This window comes from Trypanosoma grayi (assembly GCF_000691245.1).
Source record: "Trypanosoma grayi strain ANR4 Tgr_482_V1, whole genome shotgun sequence".
NCBI lineage: Eukaryota > Euglenozoa > Kinetoplastea > Trypanosomatida > Trypanosomatidae > Trypanosoma > Trypanosoma grayi.
In genome coordinates, this window is record NW_008826101.1 from 9,356 (window position 1) to 11,030 (window position 1,675).

At 65.2% G+C, this 1,675-nt stretch overlaps 1 protein-coding gene across 1 annotated transcript in view; it reads right to left on the minus strand.

Annotated features, from left to right (window-relative positions):
- Positions 1-1,493, minus strand: part of DQ04_04821070 (hypothetical protein) — a gene marked incomplete at both ends in the record, with an annotated part of 1,944 nt that extends 451 nt beyond the window's left edge. Inside the window, one exon of the mRNA XM_009313817.1 lies at positions 1-1,493. This exon is cut by the window's left edge and continues 451 nt beyond it. Within this exon, the coding sequence (XP_009312092.1) occupies positions 1-1,493 (1,493 nt within the window).
- Positions 1,494-1,675: the final 182 nt, after the last annotated feature.

A 1,675-nucleotide genomic window follows, 5' to 3' on the forward strand; every position in this document is an offset into this window, starting at 1 on the left:
GCGCGCCCCACCTGAAACCCCATGCCATGGTCGAGGTGAACAAATGTCGGAAAACTTCGAGACGGACAGCGAGACTCCTCCCTCCGCTTCTCTGATTCTGCGGCATCTTCGTCGCCCTCTGTACCCAAGCCACGGCAGCCGCCGCCGCCGCCGACGACGACGAAGGAGTTCTTGTTGGGCGACCGATCATTGTTGCCAAGCACGTAGTCCAGCATCGCCTGCTCCGAGAGGGCGGCGAGCGGGCCGTACGGCACCAGCGTCTCCGCGTGGAGCGGGTTGAACCACCGGTGCCACCCCGGCCTCTTCTTGCTGTACGGCACGCGCAGCGGACTGCCCAGCAGCGGCGCGACCCCAGCGAGCCGCAGCTGCAAGCTGCACCACACATCGGCGCCACCACGACGTGTGAACACCTCCGCCGCGCCGCGCCGCGTGCCGTGTTGTGTGAGGAAGCGGAACACGTCGTGCTGCAGCCACGCGTCGTACGTGCTGGTCTCTGGCCCACGGGAGAAGGCCGGAATCATGCGGATGTGGCGCCGCGACCGCCTCGCCACAGCCTGCTGCAGCACCTCCAGCGGGATCGGGAAGAGAAACGTCGGCGGCACACGCCTTACGCCGAGCTTGCGGTCCACCGCAAACGCCGCCACCTCGGCGAAGGGCTCCAGCGGGAACTGCAGCTGCGGCACCTTCACGATAAAGGCAACGGTTGCGAGACAGGACCGCGCTTCCACCGCCCCGCGGAAGAAGCAGAAGGACGCCTCAAATTTGATGGTGCGCTGCTCCAGGGAGGGCGCGACGGCGTCGAGCCGCACCCACACCAGAAGCGGGGCGCTGCTGTCACTGTTTTCGTGGCTGCTGCGCAAGACAACCCAACGCCGCACCTCAGCTGGGAGCGGAACAACTGTGCTCCATCCCCAATACCGCCCCTCCGGCCCCAGCGTCTCCCTTTCTCGTTGCTGCGTCTGCGGAGACGAGAGCGCCGCCCTCAGCAGCAGCCGCGCCGATTGAACGCACGACACGTCGCGGGCAGCATCAAACGGGACAGTGACGGGGTCGCATGGCTGCCTCAGACCCGCTTCGTCGCTATCATGCCCCGTCTCGCGCTGCACGTAGTATTTGGGATCAACGGTGTCACGGAATACGTCATCGTACGACCACCACGACTGTGGCTGTAGGGAGGCGTTCTTCTCCAGCATGCTCGCCACTCGGCGGCGCTGCAGCTCCCTTGCCGTGTCGTACTCATTGCCCCCCAACACCCCTCCCGAGCCACGCGCCCACGTGCTCCTGCTGCGGCACCGCGGCAGAATGTCGCGAGAAAACAAAAGACGCGCCGCCTCATCCGACGGCACTGCCACCGCTTTTCTCGCCCCTGCCTCTGCCGTGTCTGCCGCAGGTGATGTGTCACGCAACGGGGACTCCACGAGTAGCGGATCGCTTTCACGCGTGTGGTGATGCGGCGATGTGCCCTTGTGGTGGGCACCGGTGGCGTGCAACATCAGCAGCAGCAACACCAAGAACCACACAATGATGACACACGCCGTGGCGCGGCAGCAGCCCCGCACCCTTTTTGGTCGGCGTGAATACATGCATGCGGGTGGCTCCACGGACGGCATTCTGAGGCGCGGCAAACCCAAAGCAATCCAACGCGCGAGAGGGTGAGAGGCGATAAAAGCAACAA